Source organism: Brachyhypopomus gauderio, chromosome 5 (genome assembly GCF_052324685.1).
Source record: "Brachyhypopomus gauderio isolate BG-103 chromosome 5, BGAUD_0.2, whole genome shotgun sequence".
Lineage (NCBI taxonomy): Eukaryota > Metazoa > Chordata > Actinopteri > Gymnotiformes > Hypopomidae > Brachyhypopomus > Brachyhypopomus gauderio.
The window spans coordinates 4,285,748-4,305,149 of record NC_135215.1 but is presented as its reverse complement, the minus strand read 5'-3'; the positions used below and the strand labels follow the sequence as shown (position 1 = coordinate 4,305,149).

Sequence of the window (19,402 nt, the reverse complement as noted above, 5' to 3'; positions counted from 1 at the left end):
GATGCGTAGATATTACATGTTTAATCGTTAGGTCTAGTGATGGGAATTCTAAGCTTTCTATCCAATTGTACTGAAAATAGGTTCACTTCATGAAGCCTCATGAACCAGTTGACATTACCGCCATCTGGTGGACAGAGAAAGCAGCGTCTTTTATTAATTCATTTTTAGACTTTTGAGATGGGATGTTGTAAGCAGGATATAAACTTCTTACAAATTCCCTAAATTCTGCGTCGTCAACAATACTAAAGGGCTGTGAGTCTTTCAAAATCATATTTAGCAATGCCTTGTCAATAATTTGTCTTGTTCCTAAGAATTAATGTGACTCATTTTGTATCTAATATACTATTCATAAAAATGTATAACATTTCCTATGCACATGAATACCGATTGGAAAACGTACACATTTAAATGTATTAGTGTTAACAGCATTAACAAAAAAATGTATAAATAAAGCTTGAATATGTAAATGTAAAACAATATAGGCTCTTCATACCTACATGACAATGTGGCTTTGAGGATGTATGGCTTCATGTTTTGCCCAAAAATGTCTTAGCACTGATGATGTATTGTTGTTGTAAGCCAACTGCTGTGAGCATACTAGACACTTCACCTGAACTAAAACAGTATTCCTGCAGTATTTTAAATGTAAAATAAATGTAGGGATTGTTACCGGTTAAATATACTAAAGCTTATTAAACAGTTCTCAACCTTATTAGATGGCATAAGCTCAGTGATCCCAAACTTCAGAACGTCCTCTTTTTCTGGCAGGTTCCATCTTTGCTATTAGATATGACGGTGCTTGTATGTGTATGTTTGTAGGCAGTGGCGGACTTAGCAATTTGGGGGCTCAAGGCGAATTTAGCTAGGGGGTCCATCAACATTAATATGCGAGAAATAAGTTAGCTAGACAAAGGGGCCCTACAGTGGGAGGGGCCCAAGGCAATTGCCTAGCAACGCCTCTATGGAAAGACCACCTCTGTTTGTAGGTGTCTAGTCTATTTGTATTTCTCTCTCCCTCACACAACCATTGAGCGAGCGAAGATTTGCTCCTTTTGAACCAGCCTCTGAAACAGTCAAGTGAACCAAAATGAAGCTTCGGACATCATAGTCACGTGATCACTTCAGAATGAATCAAGCTTTGACTCAGTGGTTCAAGAAATTATCATTTTTTGAGACATGCTGTGACCCAGGGTTGCAACCACATACTTTGAGGTGTATGCAAACATACTATTGACACCCCCCACACTCCACCCCGATCAACTCAGGAAATAATTTTCTGGCATTGATTCGGCGTCCCCTCTAGTGCAGCGCCCTTATGCGTTGCATACACTGCATACCCCTTTTTGCACCACTGCTGTGACCTCACTACTTATTAGTATGTGGTTAAAATAAAGTAAATGAATTTGGTACATACACTGAGGGCTCAACAAATTAACATTGCCATGTATCATGGTCAGTAGGGTTCATATCTAGAAATCACTTCAAAATCCTCCTTGAATTCTACTCCAGAGCAGAATAAGGAAGTAGCTAGGGACCATCTTACAGAACCATTAGTGGACTAGCTTTGTCTTTGAAAGAAGGCAAGGTGAGCAGCAAGTTCTCAAAAACATTTATTCACAAACCACAGGCAGAGCAGATTTGAAGTTGCTGGAGCCTTTGATCATGCACAGGTCTGTATCCAAGTACACAGAAGGTTGTGGTCTGGAGTGCTGCAGGATGTTCAGGGCACAGCAAAGAATGCCAGAGGTCCCAACCCCATAGAGATGGTCCCACATCATCTGCCTGGGAGGAACATGGGGGAAGTCGGTGAAAAGGAAGTTAGCTAAACAAGGTGAAGGCCAGGAACCATGCAACGTCTCCAGAATGGGGAAAGCACAACAGTAGTAAGACTTTACCTTGCAGGTCATTCTTTCATTGGCTCAGGGTCTGAAGCGGTCCCTGACCCTTCCACAAGCAGCAGTTTCATGAGCTGGCCTGGTTCACCACGAGCATCTATAAACAGACATTGTAGCCATAATGCAGACAGCTGTAAGGTTTAGGTCAAGCCACAGGAAAAAAACGCCACACTAACCAAATTAAACTAGCAGCCATGAATACAGTGCATCCAAGACCTGATAGTTGTGTCCCAGTAACTGTTGGGAGACAGCGCAATACAGCCAACACTCAAACCTTTGTAGTCTCTGATCACTCGTGATAGCAGCAGGCCAGTTTCACGTCGTTGTTCTCGCTCTCCCGTCGAACCGAACGCTGCAACACGAGAGGACGACAAACTCAGAAACCCCATAACTGAAACAATACAAATACAACAACCACACAGATAAACTTACCGAGACTAACGACAGCGATCAGAGTCATAAAAATGAAGACTCGCTGAAGACCCATTACGGATACGCACTAAAATATCAAACTCGTATTGAAACACATTTTCAATTGGAGAATTGTGCAAGGAGAATTGTGACCGCAGAACTTGTTTTACATTACACTTGTGTATTAGGCAGTGTTGGGAACGTTACTTTAAAAAAGTAATTAGTTATAGTTACTCACTACTTGTTCAAAAAAGTAACTGTGTTAGTAACTGAATTACTCTATAATAAAAGTAACTTGTAACCAGGGAAAGTAACTATTTGCATTACAGTAAAAAAAAGCTATAGGCCTATGCCAATGAATAAGGATTTTTTGAAAAAGCAGTTTTCACAGTCAGTTGAAATAAGTAGATCAGAAAGGTGTCTAACTTTTGATATTTATTGCACATCAACAGACCAGTGCAGGATAAAATCCTTTTAAATCCCAAATCTTTGTAAAAAAAAAAAAAAAAGCAAAAGTAAACAGTTACACTATATAAAGTGCATTTACATCTATCAAATAAAATTCTCTCAACCTGAGACAACTGGTTTGTTCACAACAGAAGTAAGCTTAACAATAAAACCTTTATTCTTAATTACATAAATCAAATACCCAGTCTGGTAGACATTCAGGAACTTCAAGTATTTTCTTAAATAATGTTAATATCGCCACCTTGAAAATGCAAATTTTTCTTCGACTTGCTCCTGACTCGCCATTTCTGCCTCTTCTCTGTTTGTGTCATGTGTCACTGGTGTGCTTCGGCACGCATGTAACAACACTGGCTCTGATTGGCTACCATAACGCTGCCTTAGCCAATCGCTTAAGTTAATCTGTTAAGTTCAACAGGTGTTACACCGAGAACTGTGACCTATCGAGATCTGTTACTCCTCACTAGCCTGGGCAGTGGTCCGCTCGCATTACTGTTAGTATATCAATATATAGTAATGCACCGCTTTTAATGACCAGTAACGTCAACGGCGTTGTAACGACAGGAAAAGTAATTCATTATATTATCCCGTTACTGACAAAATGACGCTGTTACCTAACGCCGTTATTCGCAACACTGATATTAGGTTATACTTGATTGATTCAGTTCATGAAACATTCTGCTCCCCATTGTGGGTATTGAACTAGAATTTGTGAAATGGACTTTAACAGAGACTTCATGTGCATTTATGTGAAGTTAGCAAGATTTCTCATCAATGGAAGTTACAAACTGTGTTTTCACAAGAAAAAAGACTCATTTTCCCTTTCTTTCCCTGTTACGCTTGGGGAGAATCTCACACAAAGATGGATATCAGAGGTGTTCTAATGGTTTGTTAAATCAATAAAAATTTATTTATATAGCGCTTTTTACAACAGTTGTTGTCACAAAGCAGCTTTACAAGTGTTCAAGTCCAAGCCCCCAGTGAGCAAGCCAACGGTGACAGTGGCAAGGAAAAACTCCCTAAGAGCATTAGGAAGAAACCTTGAGAGGAACCTTGGAGCATTCTGAGACATTGGTCCATGAGTCTATTCACTACACCTTCAACCAATTTAGTGACCACGTGCAGCTTAGCTAGAAAGATCCCAGAGGCGAGCCCCAAAATTGTTAAGATTATTTCTTTTGGAGTCATCTCAGACATAGACCAAAACCATCAGGGTTCATAATTTGTACAGCCCTCAGAGTTCCATAGCCGGGCCCTGGAGAACAGATTGATAACACACGGGTGTCAGGAAAGAGTTCCAAAGTTTAATAGTAATACATGTAGTTAAATACCGAACGAAGATATGTCTTAACACAATTGGGTAAGAATAATAAAACATATGTAGGATTGGTGTTCTCCTTATCAGGACAGGAGGCACAGAAGACTGGATCTATGAGTATTGGAAAAGTATAGGGAGACACACAGAGAGAGAGAGAGAGAGAGAGAGAGAGAGAGAGGTTCTAACTGAGGAGCAGACACACAGGTAAGGGAGTGAACTAAATGTCAGAGTGTACTGTCTGGGCGTCACAGACAGTAAACCACATGTACTATGTCAATATGAACTTGCATCTTGACATCATGGCTTTATGTCTTCATTTTGCTCTGATTACTTTGAGCCTGGCTTAGTATATAATGATGCCATTTGCTATTAGAGGAGATCATATGCTTTCCTAGTGGCATGTAATATTAAATATTGTAACGAAATTGAACCAGTCATGACACTAGTTGATTATATTTTGGTCAGTCTTTGAAAATTAACATATTAAAATGACAGCTATACTGACCACTGCTGGTGATTGAAATGTGTTCACACGGAAATACCATGGCCTTCAAAAGATGTGAATTAAGTTTTATTCCATGTTTGGAAATAATTATTTATTGCTTATCACAGAGTTGTCCCTTGGAAATAATGTACATAATGACAAATTTAAATAAATTCAGTCGTTCTTGACTTGAGCTTTAACAAAATAGGTCTGTCTTTATCAGAGGTGGAAAGTAACTAATTACATTTACTCACATTACTGTACTTGAGTACTTTTTATGAGTAATTTGTAATTTTCTGAGTAGTTTTTGAAATATGTAATTTTTACTTGAGTAAATTTTGACCTAAGTAGTTTTACTTCACTACATTTGAACGCCCTCACGTTACTGAGTAAATAATATTGATGGTGAAAAATTAAATGCGGGCGGAAATTTAAACTTCCCAGAACTGAAGCCCAATTGCGTGGCCTTGCCTTGCGCGCGCCCTGTCCATTGTCTCATAATCAGGTCGTAATCTGGTGCACTTTTTAAAAAATTTATCTTCTATCTATCAGGTTCTGTGGCATCCTGTGTGCATTTTATTGTGAATAGTGGGATCCGGTGTGCACTGTATTTTGAATAGTTGGATCCTGTGAGCACTTACTTTTAAATTGTGGGATCCTATGAGCATTTTTTTTTTATGTGGGATCCTGTGGGCATTTTATTGTGAGTAGTGGAATCCTGTTGCATTTTAGTTAGATTTGTGGTATCTTGTGGGCACTTAATTTTGTGTGCATTTTGTTTTTTGAATACTTTGTAATTTAAACTTCTTTATTCTCATCATGGTGTTGTCCGTTGGACGATAGGACTGAAAATTGTTTGCACTTTATGGTAAAGGTTGTGACTATCCTTGTACTGTGAGGAAGTATGTTCCTGAGCCCAGCTGATTTTGCAAGTATGGGTGTGCACTTAAATACACTTTGAAATCGATTAAAACAACTTGTGCTGAATTTGGTTCATGATTCATCCATGCATTAAATAACTGAAAGTAACTAAGTAACTTTAACTCAAATTACATTTTAAATGAAGTAATTTTGTACTTTTACTCGAGTAAATTTTGAGATGGGTAATTTTACTTTTACTGAGTAGATTTTAGGCAAAGTAAAGATACTTTTACTCAATTACAATTTTTCCATACTCTTTCCACCTCTGGTCTTTATGAATGGTCATTATTTTGTCTGTAGCTTGCTGGTGAAACATTAAAGGTGAGGAGTACTTCCGGGTTATTAGCCTGCCCTGTCGTCATAAGTATCCCAATTTATGACTGGAAGATAGTAACTTTCTAATGCAAAGAAGAACTGAACATTTTGTACACGTTACAGCAGACATCCCAAGTCCCCCGGTAGCTGCGGGAGTCTCCCGCATTTCGGTAGTGTCTCCCTGATACCCAAGAGTCACATATAATCTCCCGGAATTCAGAATGAGTGCCCCACACAAACGCACACACAGGCGACAGACTTTTTTTTCTCTAATCGCGAGTGGGAAGGAGAGAGAGGGGGTTCTGATTGGCCTGTTTTCCGCTCAACAACTTACATTCGCCGCCACTCCCCTCGCCCAACAACTTAACCTCCGGGAGGGGGGGGGGGGGGGGTAACCTCCCTGAAATCAACTTTTGCAACTTGGGATGCCTGTTACAGGAGTGCTTTTTACAGCGATCCCGACCTCACAGAATCCAGAACAGACCCATAAATTCTGTATGGAATTTGTCCAACGTCCACTGGAGGATGTTTGGTAGGGCCCTGGCAATGCTCCTGCTTTCAGGGTCATTTCCTTCTCCAGCACTCACGTAATGGCCTGTATCCTGATATTTCTCCTCAAGATTGTGCTGGGAGACGAGCAAACCCCCTTGAGACAGCACGTGTGGATGAACCACCCTAGAGGACCTGGAAAACCTGTAGGAGGTACTGCCTCACGATACCAACAGTGAAGAGAAACCACAGCACTGTGGAGTAGTCATCTGTGGCCACCAGTTGTGTTGCTCTGGAAAGGCTGAAGCAGTTGTCCCTGTCAGAGCAGATATGGAACGCTCATGCTTCGGATTTTATCCCTGAAGTTTGACTTATTCTGTGCTGATTTAAGTGTAATTTGAGCAGGGTAGTATCTAGCTCTTTTGTGTCATCACTAATCTTGAGGGTATGATTTAGATGCACAAATCTTGATAGCACAATCTCAACATCTACATGAACATATTCAAGCATCAACGGACTTGAATGTACACAGTTTCTCTTTAGCATCCTTTGCGGAAAGGCCTTTTTGACAAACCCTCCCCATCTTCAATTCAGTAGCAACTCCTGTTGGTAGGCAAGTTTGCTCATACATCTAAAGTAAGCAGAGTGGGTACCAGCTGTGCTGCAGACCACTGGGTTTCAAGAGTTTACATTTCACAAATGTGTTACACCATACGGCAGAGAACACACCCTCCCAAGTGCTAGGTTAGTGAAACAAGACTTTGGGTGGGAGAGTCCTTGTGTGACGGGCACAGCAAACCCAGAAAACATGCCATTTTCTTAATGGATGAAAAACCAAGACAACTCAATTGGAGATAATGGGATTTAATTTGCAGGGATTTCATACCAGGGCCAAGGACATGGGCATCGAAAGCGCACCTTATAATCGCGACAGAGTCTATCCTTCTTCTGCTGAGAATTCAAGCAAATAAAGCCCACAAGCAGGTCTTGGCTGAAAAAGCACAACACACAAACACGGTATTATATCCTTGCCAGCATTTAGAATCTACTCCACATGCTTTGCATTTGTACAATGGCAATTACTCAGTTTCTTCAAAAAGGTACACCCACTGTATAAACAATTGTCCTGTCTGTTGAGCAGGTACACCAGAGAGGGTTTGAGCCTCGATGGCCAAAGGATTTTTGCAAATCTTTCCCGGGTATTTCATCTCAAGGTTTTCTACCGTTTCCCAGTCTCCAGTCCCACTAGGGTCATCACAGTCAAACCACTGAGTGTAACACACTAGATGGAGGAAGATGAGCAGAACTGATACAGGACACAAGGATCACATCAAGCTTTTAAATTTAAAGCTTTAAACTGCATAGTATGCAAGTCAACTTGACTGCCCAGCTACATGTAGCCCAAATCAAGACATCAGATTGGAGCTTACCCTTGACACCAATGCGGTCCAGCAAAGCTGCTGAAAGATAAAGCAAAGTATTTCAGTGCAAGTATTTCAATGAGTTCTGTAAAAAAGAGATGTTACTTACCAGCACTAGGAATGGTCAGCATCATACAGAGAATCTAAATAGAAACCCAGAAAAAAATTGTTTTTATAGCTGAACAGGTACAGATCACATTCTACACCAGCAAAGATCACTCAAGAAGAATAAACCAAAAAGCTTGTTGCAAATGCAATGTGGAACAAAAATGCTGATACAGGTTCAAGAATCAGCATCAGTATAAGCAAAAAACCCTACTCACCAACACCTTCATTGTGGCAGGTTTAAATCCACACACACAATTGGCACAATACACAGCTACACAAACAAAACATGATATCAGTAGGCCAAAGTCAAAGAATCAACAACAACAAACCATCACTCATATTAGACTATAAAGAAAAACTCCTACACTTACCCAAAGTCAACTGTCATGACGGTGTGGTTCATTCTGCTCTTTTGTATGGACTGGAGGAATCCTTTGGGGGCTGGGATCAGGGGAGCATGCTGAATGTACCTGTTTGTAGAAGGGCATTCATTAAATAAAGTTAGGATAAAAAACTATACTTAGCAGTGAGATTAAAATAGATATAAATAGATGTGAATATAACAGTGATTGTGACACGTATTTAGGATGCTGCATTTTGGTAACTGTATACCTGACGATCTTGAATAAATGGTTTATCCCTTTTAGAATGAGGGAGTGGCTAAAGGTTCAAAAACCGAGTAGTTTAGACAAATGAGAAAAATGGGGGAAAAAAGAAAGATTTGTGTGGTTTGCACCTGGTAATTTTGATTAATGTTAAGTCCGTTACTGTTTATAAGAAATTGGTGCAATATTTGCATTATACTACATATGGTTTAATTCTGATATATTGCTCAGATGAAATCTTTTTTTTTTTTGGTTTGCATGCTTAATTGCAGATGAGTTATATATGTAATGTGAATGAGTCTGTCTTCCAAATATGCATGCATGTGTACATTGATATGTTTTTGAACAAGTCACCAGTGACAAAATTATGACTCATGGAATTCATGAGCAAGATGTCAAGCCCCTTAATGTCACACCTAGCCTCGCACCGCCACTCCCCTGTCAATTTGCAATGCGTTATTAGTCTCATGTGTTCCTTGTTGGTTTTAGAGTATTTATACACCATATTTTGTCATTCATGTTGCTGGTCTTTGTTATACATCCCTGTTGTTGGTGTTTGTGGCTGTATTCTGGTTTAGTCTATGTTTTATAATGTCTAAGAAATGTTTTTGTTGGGTTTGTTTCACTGTCTGGATTTTCTGATATGTAGTGATGGCAACCCGAAGCTTTGTGAAGCACTGAAGCTTTCCTCCGAAATGAGTTGAAAAAAGGTTAATTACTCGAGGCTTCATGACACAGTGCACAGTACCGCCATCTGGTGGCCAAAACCATGAAGTGCTTCATGTATCATGTGGTTTGAAGACAAGGGAACTCTTTTTTTTTACAGCATAAACTGTTTAAATGCATTAAAATTTTGACATTTGTTGTTTCAATAAAGGCAACTGATAAAACTACATTGTTTGTTGCACATGTTTTCCAAATCTCACTGCTGGGTTGAGCAGAATGCTGAGAAAAAGGAGTGATGGCTGAATAATAAAATGCATTTCATCACAATGTATTACTGTAAACTTTTGAGCAGGCCTTTTGATAACTTATTTATATTTATCACTCATGTGGGTTTGCTGTATGAGGTTGTTAACAATTTTATGATCATGGATGTGGAAGTAGTCAGTGCTTTTTCAGTGGGGCATTTTATTTTTATAGTGGATGGTCATGATTGTGAACTTGGGTCATGATTGTGAACATGGGTAATGATTGTGCATAACTCTACTGTTTTTCTACTGTGCTGGGCCTAAGTTGGTTTATTTTTTTTTATCAACATGGTCTTAGCATTGATGAGGTGTTGTTGTTATAAGCCAACTTCTGAGAGCAGACCAGGCACTTCACCTGAAACAGAACATTTTTTTAATTTTACAACCTAAAATTCACACAGTGATTTTAATATTATGAAAGAGAAAAATTTTATAATGGTGCACATCTTAGTATCCAAAACAATTTAAAATGTTTTAGTGATTTGATGACTGCTATGATGAAACACTACACACAGAAATATGATGGATTTTATACATGTAAAATATAATTCATAATTGGTGCACAGCCTATTATCTAAGAGACTTACAAAGTGTCATTAATTGCTATTAATAAGGTAATTGTCTTTATTCTTATAATTTTTTTTTTATAACCTTATTTGATGGCAAAAGTTCAAAGTGTTTCCAGACTTCAGAACGGCCTCTTTTTGGTAATGGTTCCATTCTACTCGCTAATTTCTCTCTCTCTCTCTCTCTCTCTCTCTCTCTCTCTCTCAAGATTCAAGATTCAAAGAAGCTTTATTGGCATGACTGTAGTTACAACAATATTGCCAAAGCATTACGAGAAAGCATCTCTCTCTCTGTCTCTCTCTCTCTTTCTCTATCGCTGTTGCTACGCTCTCTACCAATGCTCGAATGACCCTCGAAGTGCCCGCGAAGATTTGCTCTTTTGAATCAGTCCCTGAAGCGGTCACGTGGTTGTGTGCCGAAACCGAAGCTTCAGACGTCAGCGGTCACATGATCATTGTAGAACAAATCAAGCATCGATACAGTGGTTCGAAGTAGTGAGTGTCGCTTTCAGTGCCGTTTCAAGGTATTTGGGGGCCCCAAGCAAAGACACCAACCGGGGCCCCCCCAACCTCCACACCAGAAATCTCATGCCCAAACCCCCCTCCGGCCAAAAAAAAAAAAACATATCTGGCCGCAGTCCACCTTCAAGAACCACAGCATATACACCTCAAACTAACTACTTTACAAATTTACTACTTGTAGCTGAACATAGCAGATTTAAGTATGGGATTACCCGGGAGTATATATTGTTTTTAGCCTACCTGCTGCTAAATTACACCATTTGTACAGGTAGGCCTAATTTATCCAGTGTAAATCATCACTTACCACTGTCTTGTGTTTTTTTAGGGGTGGGCATAGATTAATTTTTTTTTATCTAGATTAATCTCACTGAAATCTTGAAATTAATCTAGATTAATCTATATTAAAATGGCTCATATGTGTGCTACCCAAGTAATAACTAAAAGTCAGCTTTTGAGATAGGGTTTCTTAATACAGAGGGTGCATTAGACCAGGGGCTCATCTCCTGTTTCCAAAATGCATCAATGACTGCTTGAGGAAGCTGTTCTACTTTGATACTTGAAGAAAAAAAACATACTCAATAAAATGTAGGCTACTCGTGTTCAACGGTTTATTCAGTTAAACATGAATTTGTAAGCCTACATACTGTACATTAAAAGGGGTTGATAACATGTTTATTCAGCTAAACATGATATTTGAAATGTAAGCCAACATTTAGTACATTTAACCTCACGGACATAATTTGGGGGGGACTTTTTCAAAAGCCGGTTTGGTCCTCTGCAGTTTTAACGGTTAAAAATAAATATTTAAATAGCGACGAATCTAGCGCTAGGACCATGCAGAAAACGACCGCTCCGAGCTCCGCTCCGGTAATATTTTACGTTCCTAAAAATGAATTTTCCATGAAGCAAACCTGGCGACTTCGTGGCTGCATCCATGTAAACACACGTACGATTTTTAATTCACAGGTTTGAAAACTCGTTCTTGCCCCTACTGTGCAATTTGGTTAGGATTACAGCCGAGCTAAACTGTCAAGTTGAAAGTCATCATAGTTTGCTTACCCATTTGGTAGATAGATTAACGGCGATAATTTTTATATCGCCCGATAAGAGTATCAAATTAACGAACGCCGTTAACGGCCCACCACTAGTTTTTTTGTGTTCCTCTTCCTTCTTTTGTTTTCTCTTTTGGCTTCCTGATGGATAAATTCACTTCATGGTTAAGTTTCATATTTGCCGGCGTCTAAAACTTGGCTGTCTGCCAGGACAGTGTCTGCCTGCCTTCAGCAGCTGGTGGGAGGGGCCCCCTTGAGGAGGATTCTGAGAACAGTGTCATTGCTCATGACTTTGAGAATGTAAAGGGGGGCTCACACAGTTTGTCGCTGCATTTAATTCTTAACCTGTTGTTGTCTGGGGGCCCCAGGCCAGCTTGGGGCCCCAAGCAATTGCCTGGTTTGCCTGCCCCATCGCGACGGGCCTGGTCGCTTTTATGACACAAGCTTCGAAGCTTCAGGTTCAAGGGTAACATCACTACTGACATGACCTTGGACCGTCTTAACGCTTCTTCTTTTGCACCTTGCTCATCTCAGCACCTGTGTCCGCATCCTAATCGCTCTACAACACACTCTGCGTTACAAAGAAGCAGTGTGTTTCTTTTTTTGTTTTTAATTGAATAACACATTTTCTCATTCCAGCAATATCATCTAATTAGACATTTTCCATCATTTCTTGCAGATCTTTGAGAAAGCTGTTGCCATTCTGGTACACAACGACTTCCTCCTGGGCTTAGGGATGGTGCCGTCAGAGGTGGATGGTGGAACAGCACTGGGAGACTGGAAACCTGCAGAAGAGGAAAGATGTGCAGAAGAAAAGGTCAAAGGCCACAGACGGTATAAGAGGGATGTTGTGTGTAATGAAATAAAGGTTTTATTTTTCACGCTGCACAACTGAAATAGGACATAAAGAACAATGAGAACTAAACCATGAACCACTCATTTCTTTATTCGCAATACTGTCATGAATGAACATTCACCATAGAAATACTAGAACACATACCATATGGAACATGTTTGTCTCCCATCTGGTCCTCTGTGTGAACACGCTCTTTGTTTGTCCGTTTCTTTACAAAGAGGAGACGATTTGATTAAAATAATTCAAAATATGATTCGGACAATACTGTATAAATGTACAGTTGAAGATTATTCAAAATAGCTGAATGACTGGGAATAAACGGAAGACGTTTTAAAGAATAAAATGGATATCTGAGCTTCAGAAACCTTGGAAACCTGAACCGTCGGCGAGATTTCTTCTCTACCCCCAGTAATGGTCTTTGATGATTTTTGAGCTCAACAGTAGTTTTAGCTCCGATTGGCACTGTATTGGTCTGCCATAGCTGCATCAGCCCTCACGAGGAGGTTTGTCACAAAAGCTTCCTTAAGTTTCCCCTGGGTGGACCTCAGGAGCCATTCTGACACCAGCTGCACTTCAGATGTGTACAGTTCTGTGGCAGTGAAAGGATGAGTTAAAGTTAAAAACAAATCCTCCTCAAAAGTGCGTCTGAATGCGTAGGTCAGGCCATTTACAACGGATACTGCTGAGGCAAATTCATGACTTTCGAGGTAAGCTTCAGACACTGTAGTTGGTCTCAACCATAGATCAGAGGTGCGTCTCATGAACCTTTACTGTAATTATCAGTATCACAAAGTCTCATAATGGAAAGACAAGGCTATGTACAAGGTGAACAGCCAAGAAGAGGAATAAGACTGTGTGGTGTAAGGCTGGCGGGGACAACAAAGTGAAATAAGGGCAACAATTGTGGACCACGTTTTACAAGTCATGGTCTTACAATGGCTGAAGCTGGTCACTGGGTGCAGCCGAATATTGAAAGAACAACTGTGTCTTCAATCATTCAAACATTTCATAGAGAAAACATGTATATAATTCAGAAATGTGCTGTTTGCTGTAATACTGCACATTGACAAATTCTGACATGTTACTGTATTACATTTTTTGTTTTGCATTTTTATACCATATAGGATATCAAGACTAGCTCATAGGGGTGGCAGAGATTACATTTTCACACCTCAACAAAGAGGAGGCTGTATGTGCTCAGGTTGTTTTGAATGTGTAGAGTAAGTTTCTAATTTTGCAGTTTTTCTACTCAGTTGTCTCTTTTCTGAATTTCAATCACATGTTTTTGTAAACAAATTGCAGTGCAAACAATTCAGCCAAACAATATTGTTGTACAAATTTGCCAGTCCAATTTCTTATCAGTCTCCCACATAGTCATGTGTAACTAAGTTTGTGAGTAACATGTTTCATTTGATATACCATAGAATGAACAGCATTCTTGAAATCAAAAGCTTAGCTAGGTTGCCTCAGAATATACTTACAGTCTGTACTGTGCAACGGCTTTAAGAAATGCACTTGTGATGCCAATGTAAATCACGTGAAATATACCAAATTGACTGAAAAACTGCAACAATAAACCAAACTATTCAAGAGGTACACCTTACTTTAACCATACACTAAAAAATGCTAGGCCTATAGTTTTACACTTACATGTCCAAAATATCTAGCAAATTCAAATTATGCTAGTGTGCCATCAACTGGATTTCTGAAGCAAGTACTTGCAAGTAACAAGTGTATAATGTATCCAATATTCAGGATCAGATTAAGCGGTTTTGAGATACTTGGGACATGAAGGAAACAGGGGTGAGTTTCCCGAAACGTTCTTAGCGCTAAGTACTTCTTAACCTCGTACGTTTCATACGAGGTTACGAAGTACTTAGCACTAATAACGTTTCGGGAAACCCACCCCAGATTTGTTTAAATCAAGAAATTGTTCACACTAGTCTAATGGGCAAATATGACTACTAGGTCAACAAGAACCAATGTAATGGAAAAAAACCTTTCCACAGGACCATTTTGCAAACAGGCACTTCACCACTTTTGAACGTGGTTCTGTGCATCATATTCCTTTCCTTACTGAAGGTACACAGACCCAGTCTTAACACACTTCAAAATGCATGAAAAGCAAAAACAAATGGTTTAACAAACCTGGTTTATGAGCCTTGGGGTTTCTCACATGAACATGAGAAACGGAACTGATAAGAGGGCTTGATAAAGGGCTACATACGCCATGCTAGTTTACCAGCCCATTAATGCAGGGGCACCCATGCAAGGAGGAGGATGGATCCCATAGAAGCTGGACAGTTCAGTCATGCTTAATATACAGCCCATTTCTTCTGTATACAACTAGCAGTCTTCCTTACTGAACTTCAGAACTCTTCCCATCACCCATGTGTCGTGATTACATTTTCCTGGTGCCAGTTATGAACGCTGACGGCTCAATAAATGTACACTGCCATGTGAACCCTGATGGCTATGACCTACACAAGATTTTAGATTAAAGTACCACATTAAATTATACTCCAGAGCAGAATAAGGAAATGGCTAGGGACCATCTTACAGAGCCATTAGTGGACTAGCTTTGTATTTGAAAGAAGGCAGGTTGAGCAGCAAGTTCTCAAAAACATTTATTCACAAACCACAGGCAGAGCAGATTTGAAGTTGCTGGAGCCTTTGATCATGCACAGGTCTGTATCCAAGTACACAGAAGGTTGTGGTCTGGAGTGCTGCAGGATGTTCAGGGCACAGCAAAGAATGCCAGAGGTCCCAACCCCATAGAGATGGTCCCACTACATCTGCTTTATTAATGCCTGGGAGGAACATGGGGGAAGTCAATGAAAAGGAAGTCAGCTAAACAAGGTGAAGGCCAGGAACCATGCAAGGTCTCCAAAATGGGGAAAGCACAAGTAGTAAGACTACCTTCCAGGTCATTCTTTCACTTGCTCAAGGTCCAACTCAGTCCCTGACCCTTCCACAAGCAGCAGTTTCTTGAGCTGGCCTGGTTCACCACGAGCATCTATAAACAGAGATTGCACCCATAATGCAGATAGCTGTAAGTTTAGGTTAAGCCACAGAAAAAACGTCACACTAACCAAATTAAACTAGCAACCATGAATGCAGTGCATCCAAGACCTGATAGTTGTGTCCCAGTAACTGTTGGGAGACAGCGCTATACAGAAAACACAAACCTTTGTAGTCTCTGATCACTCGTGATAGCAGCAGGCCAGTTTCACGTCGTTGTTCTCGCTCTCCCGTCGAACCGAACGCTGCAACACGAGAGGACGACAAACTCAGAAACCCCATAACTGAAACAATACAAATACAACAGCCACGCAGATAAACTTACCGAGACTAACGACAGCGATCAGAGTCATAAAAACGAAGACTCGCTGAAGACCCATTACGGCGGCACACTAAAATATCAAACTCGTATTGAACCACATCTTTGCTGCTTGGATCGGACATTAAATAGCCGAGTACAAATCGTGATCAGGTGTCCATCTCGCCTGGCCTACATTAACAATTACCGTTCATTTATCTTTGGGAACTAAACAGTTAATCCGCGCAGTTTGTTATGAGCTCGTTTGAAGTGACGAATAAACGCGGTCTAACGAGGACGATGCGTAGATATTACATGGTTAATCGTTATAGGTCTAGTGATGGGAATTCGAAGCTTTCCATCCAATTGTACCGAAAATAGGTTCACTTCATGAAACCTCACGAACCAGTGGACATTACCGCCATCTGACAGAGAACAGAGAAAGCAGCGTCTTTTATTAATTCATTTTTAGCGTTTAACTCCATATCATTTCATTAAAGTTTTTTTCCTATTTTGTCAATACGTCAATAAAGAAAATCTGTTTGGTTAATTGTGATTTGATGTTTCTTATTTATCTAGCTGGTTTGGGTTCTTATTTTCACATTTTAATTAATTATTTCTTTTGATTAATTGTGCTTTATCTTCCCAAAATTACGTTTGATGAGAATTTGACATTTTTCATAGTCGTAGTCCATTGCCTGTTTTTCATTGGCAAGGCTCATATCGGCTTCTGTATGAATGTCCTTACATATGTATACGTATATCATGTGAATGTGTATTGATGTAAATATAACAAAAGTGCTTCTGGAAGAACACGTTTGAATTATTAGTGATATTAGTGATTGTGGACATTAGCATCTGTGTTTTTAGTTTTTATTTTAAAAGAGGATTTGTTCCACTGTGCTGGGGCTTAGTTGATTCCTTTTTTTATTCACAATTTCTCCAGCCTTTGAAAACACTCACATGGCACTGAGGAGGCTGGTGTACATAGAAATTCCCATACAAGCTGATAGAGGTGGGGATAAACAGTCTTATCGTGGAACAATTCGGTCAGTCAGGTATCTTTGAACCTCAGCAGTAGCATCTGCAGTGGCATTTCTGTCTAGCCTTGTTTGTTCGATGTGGCTGTCCAATAAATCCCACAGACCCTCAGCTGAAAAAAAAAAACATACACGATGGTAAAAAAAAAAAACAGGTTAAGGGGTTTTGTAAAGCATATTAACTTTTACTTCTCATTAGATTGGAAATGAAATAATCACACAAATCTTAAGTGTACCTGAGGATGATGCTGGTCCAGATGAGGTTCCTGCTGCTTCTGTCTGTTGATGGCTGCTGCTAGTGTTTTGTGCTTCTAGATGTTTTATCAGTGTTGCACATTCTGCTGTGATCTGTTTTTACTGCAGCCTGTACATTAGAGTGGCTACAGAATCCCAGTTTTATAGTGTGGATCTAAGAGAGTGGCGAGGGTCGTAATGCTCATTGTCTCATAGGACAAAAGCCTTTCTGTTAACAGTTTTTGGAGGTTGCAACAAAGTTTTAATGATGTTTCATCCTTTGTTTGTAATTGCTTTAGGTTCACGTGGGCATGTGAACCTGTGTAGACAATCTGTCCACGTGTCAGATGTAAGGCTCACAACTGTTGATTTCTGCACTTCTTTGGCCTTTTCTTTTTGCTCTTTATACTTAGATTCCACCACACCTTTAAAGACTTTTGAGATGGGATGTTCTAAGTAGGATATAAAATTCTTACAAATTCCCTAAATCCTGCATCAATGCCTTGTCAATCATTTGTTGTCTTGTTCCTGAGAATTAATGTGACACATTTTGTATCTAATGATACTATTCATAAAAAAACATTTCCTATGCACATGAATACCGAATGGTAAACTTACACATTTAATGTATTAGTGTTAGTAACAGCATTAACAAATAAAATTATAAAGGTTGAATTTTAAATATAAAACAATATAGGCTGGTCATATCTACATGACAATGTTGCCTGGCTTCTAGGATGTATGGGGTCAAGTTTTGCCCAAAAATGTCTTAGCATTGATGACGTATTGTTGTAAGCAAACTGCTGTGAGCATACTAGACACTTCACCTGAATTACAGTATTCCAGCAGTATTTTAAATGTAAAATAAATGTAGGGATTGTTATTGGTTTAAACAGTTCTCAACCTTATTAGATGGCATAAGCTCAGTGATCCCAAATTTCAGAACGCCCTCTTTTTCTGGCAGGTTCCATCCTTGCCATTTGATATGATGGTGCTTGTATGCGTGTTCGTAGGTGTCCATTTGCCCAACTATGGGCAAATAGCCCCACTGCCTTGTGGGTAGCCTTTTTTTCAGTCAAGGACTAAGGGAGCACACCCTGACAGAAAAGTAAGGCGCTGGTGGCGCGCAATAGACGGACCTGAACAGAAACAGGATCCGGCAGCCTCCTGCAACCTGAATGGAGGACTGGTCATCTTGGGCCCACCCTTGCCACCAGGCTTACCTCATCATGGTGAAGATAGTGCAAATGGGGATAGCGCAGCCCCTACAGCACTTAAAAATCTCCTGGCGCAGGTATCCACCTCTGACCAATGGTGATATTACCGATCCACATCTGGTTGAAGTCTGACAGCGATGGGGTGTCTGGCGACGGGGGCAGGTTTGAATTGGCTGGGAGCTCCTAGTCAGAGGCCTACATGTCAGCGTCATAGGGTATTGGTAGCTAACAGCTGGGGCTGAGTGGCAGCTCTTCTCGGCAGACCCCTGTGTGACTGAGCAGCCCTATTTAGGGACCGCACTGCTCACCTCAGTGTGAGGCGGGCCTGGAAAAGGTGGTTGGTCTAAAATATGCCCACTTAACTTATACCTGGAGGCTACCGCACCTGTCGTGTTATTCCATATCTGCGGTCAAACCTGGAAAAATAAGTCTTTTAACTTTAAGCTGGCAACATGGAATATAAGAATATAAGAACCTGATTGCGGCTGAGTTAGGTTGCTATAACACTGATATTGCTGCTCTGAGTGATACCAGGCTCCTTGATCTCTCTTACAGAAGAGGGCATGGGCTACACCTTTTACTGGAAAGGTTACCAAACAGGTGGGCAAAATCATCTGCATGGTGTGGGGTTGGCCATTAAGAATATGCTACTGCCAAGACTCACTGAAGCTCCTGTGGGCATTAGTGAAAGATTGATGACCCTTCGTATTCCCCTGGTGAAGAACCGCTTTGCTACAATTCTTACTGCACCTACTATGCTATCAGATATTGAGGCAAAGGACTCCTTTTATCAATCATTGGATGAGGCTCTCCGTCAGATCCCCAAGACTGACAAGATCCTACTTCTTGGGGACTTTAATGCGCACGTGGGACAAAATGCCGACATATGGAAAGGAGTGCTTGGGAGACATGGGATTGGTCAGATCAATTCAAATGGCATGAGGCTACTTACCCTCTGCTCTGAGCATGACCTGACAATAACCAACATCATCTTCCAGCAAAAGACAAAGTATAAAACATCATGGGTGCACCCACGTTCCAAACACTGGCACTTACTTGATTATGTCATTATGAAACGCTGTGACATTAGGGATTTTCTCATAACTGGTGCCATGAGAGGTGCGGAATGCTGGACAGACCATTGTCTGATCATGACCAAGGTCCTTATGAAGGTGCACCCCCCATGCAAAAAC

At 40.3% G+C, this 19,402-nt stretch overlaps 1 protein-coding gene and 2 long non-coding RNA genes across 4 annotated transcripts; all 3 read right to left on the bottom strand.

Annotated features, from left to right (window-relative positions):
- Positions 1 to 1,591: 1,591 nt before the first annotated feature.
- LOC143513779 (uncharacterized) lies at positions 1,592 to 2,424 on the bottom strand. The gene is made up of 4 exons (XR_013130654.1): positions 2,328 to 2,424; positions 2,170 to 2,247; positions 1,896 to 1,992; positions 1,592 to 1,782 (listed from the first exon to the last, which is right to left on the bottom strand). It is a non-coding gene; the product is annotated as an uncharacterized LOC143513779 (long non-coding RNA).
- A 4,722-nt stretch (positions 2,425 to 7,146) lies between these two features.
- Positions 7,147 to 8,157, bottom strand: LOC143514160 (cartilage intermediate layer protein 1-like). 2 transcript variants are annotated; one of them, XM_077005036.1, is made up of 5 exons: positions 8,043 to 8,157; positions 7,829 to 7,862; positions 7,729 to 7,758; positions 7,409 to 7,580; positions 7,147 to 7,289 (listed from the first exon to the last, which is right to left on the bottom strand). In XM_077005036.1, exons 1-5 carry the CDS (start codon positions 8,052 to 8,054, stop codon positions 7,163 to 7,165), a joined length of 375 nt encoding a protein of 124 aa, XP_076861151.1. In that variant the 5' UTR covers positions 8,055 to 8,157; the 3' UTR covers positions 7,147 to 7,162. The 2 variants fall into 2 exon arrangements, with proteins under 2 accessions (XP_076861151.1, XP_076861152.1); XM_077005037.1 differs by having other exon boundaries at positions 7,729 to 7,755; positions 8,043 to 8,132.
- A 6,856-nt stretch (positions 8,158 to 15,013) lies between these two features.
- LOC143514162 (uncharacterized) lies at positions 15,014 to 15,903 on the bottom strand. Its single transcript, XR_013130775.1, has 4 exons — positions 15,746 to 15,903; positions 15,588 to 15,665; positions 15,319 to 15,415; positions 15,014 to 15,209 (listed from the first exon to the last, which is right to left on the bottom strand). It is a non-coding gene; the product is annotated as an uncharacterized LOC143514162 (long non-coding RNA).
- Positions 15,904 to 19,402: the final 3,499 nt, after the last annotated feature.